Source organism: Stegastes partitus, unplaced genomic scaffold (assembly GCF_000690725.1).
Source record: "Stegastes partitus isolate 25-593 unplaced genomic scaffold, Stegastes_partitus-1.0.2 Scaffold1936, whole genome shotgun sequence".
Lineage (NCBI taxonomy): Eukaryota > Metazoa > Chordata > Actinopteri > Pomacentridae > Stegastes > Stegastes partitus.
The window spans coordinates 62,856-64,480 of record NW_007579667.1 but is presented as its reverse complement, the minus strand read 5'-3'; the positions used below and the strand labels follow the sequence as shown (position 1 = coordinate 64,480).

The following is a 1,625-nucleotide window of genomic DNA, read 5'->3' as shown; positions in this document are numbered from 1 at the left end:
CTGTCTGTACCTGTCTGCTGCTGCAGTGATGGAGGTGGCTTCAGGAGAATATGGAGATCAGATGGTTCGTCTGGTTAAAGCCGTTCAGGATCCGAGAGCTGAGAAGGACCATCAGACGGAGCTGAATGGAGACACCAGCCTCCACCCGCTGCTGTGGCAGGAGGTAAAACTAACGCACCCAGACACCTGGAGATGCTAAAGCTAACCGCTAACCCAGCGCTGCGATTGGTCCATCAGCAGCTTCATAATGACTTGACATAATCCTTAGACTTAGGACCAATGGGTGAGTGCGTTATAGTTGCAGGAACATGAACCTCCAGCTGCAACCTGAAGCTCTTCTCTCCTGGTTTAGCTGATGACACACCTGACAGGTGAATTAACTGTAAAGTACAGATTGGACAGACTGTTAATTGGAAGACATTTCACATGAAGACGTGCTATGTCTTAGTGGTGATGCTTCACCTGAAGCTCCAGGTATTGATGACGTTTGTCTCATGAAGCTCCTCAGTTCAGGACTCGTCTGTTTAAGTCAGAGCACCAGGAAACAGCAGATCTGATAAAGACGATCCATCCTGGTCTGTCCAGCAGCTCACCGTCTTTCATTGTGTTTACAGGAGAGCTGTTCTTCTGAAGGTTGTCACAGTTTCTCAGCCAGCTGCATGACCCAGTTCTCCATCCTGTTCAGGAGAACCTTCCTCAGCATCCTCAGAGACTCGGTGACCATCTTCACATCCACACAACACTCTGACTGAATGTGTTTCTGCTGATCGTCTTTGAACTCACAACACTTTGGCTGCGACTGTCAGGAGGTTACGTGTTAGTTCTGAAACGTGTTCATACTTTTAATTCAAAGTTTGGTTTTGTGATTCCTGAAAATCAATTTTTAACCCAAAACTCAAACATCAGGAGCAGCTACTAAAACCTCTTGGAGTTACAACAGCTGATCTTTATGAAACTAGTTTATAACAAGAGAAGTAAAAGCCAGAAACAAAGAACTATTACAGCAATTTAAACATTAAATGGTAACAAACAGACATTTGTGAGTAAATTATCTGTTGTAGTAAGGCGTGCTGTCATTGGTGGAGCAGGTGCTGACTCACCTGAGGATCTCGTCTCACATCGGGATCGGCGTTCTGATTGGTCTGCTGTACCTGGGCATCGGCAACGAGGCCAAGAAGGTTCTGAGCAACTCAGGGTTCCTGTTCTTCTCCATGTTGTTCCTCATGTTCGCCGCTCTGATGCCCACAGTGCTCACATGTAGGTTCAACACCTGGACACACGTTTAAAACACGCTTCATATCCGTACACAGACCGCTACACATCATGAAGGTTCTCACTGGAACAAACACTGGTTCTTCACAGCGATGCCGCAGAAGAACCACTTCAGTTTGACACAGAACCTGTCAACAAGACATTCTGTAAAGAACAATTTCTGCAAACGATTGTTTAAAGAACTCTCAGATGGACCTCAAAGAACCAATAAAACATCTTCAGACATCAGAGACAATAAAACATCATTAAACTGATGACAGTAAAACAGCAGAATGGAAATAAAACGACGCTTCAGGCAAAAGATCAGATATTCAATATATAACCAGCAAGATCAGAGAGAACATCTGGTTCTG

General features: G+C 44.9%; 1 protein-coding gene across 1 annotated transcript in view; it reads left to right on the top strand.

The window, feature by feature from the left end:
* LOC103373252 (ATP-binding cassette sub-family G member 1-like) overlaps positions 1 to 1,625 on the top strand; it is a 14,654-nt gene that overhangs the window by 10,490 nt on the left and 2,539 nt on the right. The window contains exons 9-11 of the mRNA XM_008303101.1: positions 27 to 163; positions 615 to 716; positions 1,089 to 1,257. Of these exons, the coding sequence (XP_008301323.1) occupies positions 27 to 163; positions 615 to 716; positions 1,089 to 1,257 (408 nt within the window). The remainder of the gene's footprint in view (positions 1 to 26; positions 164 to 614; positions 717 to 1,088; positions 1,258 to 1,625) is intronic.